This window comes from Nestor notabilis, unplaced genomic scaffold (genome assembly GCF_000696875.1).
Source record: "Nestor notabilis isolate BGI_N333 unplaced genomic scaffold, ASM69687v1 scaffold11912, whole genome shotgun sequence".
Taxonomy (NCBI): Eukaryota; Metazoa; Chordata; class Aves; order Psittaciformes; family Psittacidae; genus Nestor; species Nestor notabilis.
Genome location: NW_009919789.1, coordinates 27,011 through 29,190, shown reverse-complemented (window position 1 = coordinate 29,190; position 2,180 = coordinate 27,011). Strand labels below are relative to the sequence as shown.

The 2,180-nt window shown below is 39.0% G+C and overlaps 1 protein-coding gene across 1 annotated transcript in view; it reads right to left on the bottom strand.

Annotated features, from left to right (window-relative positions):
* Window positions 1-800: 800 nt before the first annotated feature.
* EXOC3 (exocyst complex component 3) overlaps window positions 801-2,180 on the bottom strand; it is a 25,319-nt gene continuing 23,939 nt past the window's right edge. Inside the window, exons 11-12 of the mRNA XM_010010386.1 lie at window positions 1,814-1,941; window positions 801-1,380 (exon numbers count right to left, since the gene is read on the bottom strand). Of these exons, the coding sequence (XP_010008688.1) occupies window positions 1,209-1,380; window positions 1,814-1,941 (300 nt within the window). The 3' untranslated portion in view covers window positions 801-1,208. The remainder of the gene's footprint in view (window positions 1,381-1,813; window positions 1,942-2,180) is intronic.

The following is a 2,180-nucleotide window of genomic DNA, read 5'->3' as shown; positions in this document are numbered from 1 at the left end:
AAACCCCAGCCTCATTCCCCTCCACCTACCTGCAATTCTAGGAACAGAGCAAAGTCAAGTCCCACAGGACGTGGAACGTCTCCAGCCCTTGCTAAAACTCCTCGGGTGGACATACCAAACTGTCCTCATCCTCTGGGACACGCTACCCCTGTCAGTGAAAAAACCCACAGTCCAAACTGCTGAGCTGGCATGTAAGGAGACAGCGAGAGGACAGACTCCAGAACGTTAATTTCTATTTAATGTAGGCTCATGTCTTCTGTGTACTTATCTCTGGCACCTCTGTTCAGGTATAACAGATAATGCCTACTCTATGCCCTTCATTAAGTCACTTTAAATCCACAACTTTCTAGTCATATTTTATGATTAGGACAGGTACTACTGAAAACAGCTTTAAGCGCTGATCTAAAAATACTGTGGAAATAAAACACACTATCTTGTGCTTTCAGAAAACTATTAAATCCAACGTTTATTCACACTTCAAACAAAACAAGATTTAACCTACTGTAAATGTATAAGGATGCAAAGAATACATAGCTGAAGGTAGCAATGGTTTAGCATTTTATTGAACTGGTGGTGCTTTATGTGCTGTTTTTAGTGAATCAATGAAAAAAGAAATTGTACCTCATGTGTGTTTATTTATTTACCCTATAATCAAATTGCACGGCAGCAATTTCATTCAGTCCCCTAAGTCAGGAAACTGATCTCATAATTAAGTTTTCTGCAATAAACTATTTTACACCAAAGTAAGTACATACACAAGTATAATGTGAAAGTGGATTGAGGACATTAATATATGCTCTATGCAGTGCCATATAAAGATAGTTCTAAAGGAGCCTGCTTAGGTATTGTAGGAGATGTATGTTAGCATATCCAACACTAATATATTGTTGGTTTTTGTATAAACATCTTTATATGGCATTGCAGGACACCGTGCAAACATATTCCACAAGAAAAACATTGGCTGACAGCAAAAATGGCTGTAACAAAGAGGTCGGTGAAAAGACCCCCACCATTAGAAGCTTCATTCTTCAAACATGACCTTTACATCCATCTTATTTCCCCACATCCAAGTCTTTAGAAAGAAACATGCTTAGCAAGTATCGGTGTATATTGAACTTTACTCAAAATAGCACTGCCAAATTTGCCCTCAAATATTTCAAACCTGTTGATCCCAGACGAGCAATGACACACAGACACCAAGTTGTCAGTTACTTAAGAAGTTTTGGCACAGTCAGAGTAGGAACTGTAATTTCTTTGAAGATTGGCACATAGTTTGGATTCGGTTGGCTCGGACCTTGATCCAAAGTCTCAATGATAGTCTGCTTCATATCTCTGCTGGCATCGCCTCTCACTGTCAGCAAAGCTGCAATATGGTCATCCCTGCCAAAGGAAAATGGTAAAACTGGCATTAGTGGGAAACTTTGCACAAGGAAGATCTTCGTCAGGAGTATCACACAGTTGGCAATTCCTTCTTCCTGTCTCAGCATGTACTTCAGTTCTTCAACAGATCTCCAGTCACTCAAAACTTGCTTCTCCAGCTCAATATAAAAGCACTGTTTTGGCCTCTCTTAGGACTCTAAATCATATTGTATCCTTCCAAAACTCAGAATGGAAGTATTTTCATTATTCCTTTTCTGTACCACTGCATGCTTAAATATGTGTACCTCCTTAGTGCAGCTCACATACACTTCATATTAGCATTCAGAAGAAAGTGGCTACATTATAAAACACGAAAAAATATGAACATATCGTCTCGCCCAAAACTACAATGCAGAAACTCCCGACTTTTAACTTTGAGGGCAAAGAAAATTACCTGATATCTGGGTATTTACTGACTAAAGTTGAAACTTCCAAATAGAGCAATGAAGGATCAGTTAGCTTGATAACCTCTGCAATGGCTTCAATGATGCCACAGAGTCCTTCAGTGTCCTCTCCAGAGCCCTGCAAGAGGAGAAGTAAAAAAAAAAAAAAAGTTAGTAATTCCCAAACCAAAATCCCTCATATCTATGGAACTAGACAATCTATATGGTCTCTTCCAACCCTCCCCCTTCTACGATTTTATAAACAATCCTTTATAATCAGTATTTGGCCCTACAACGCTCTTCAGTTCCCCAAAGAGCTGAATTTTGAGACATCAAGAAAACAAAGTATTTGTGAATTGTCACTGTAAGTCTCTTCCC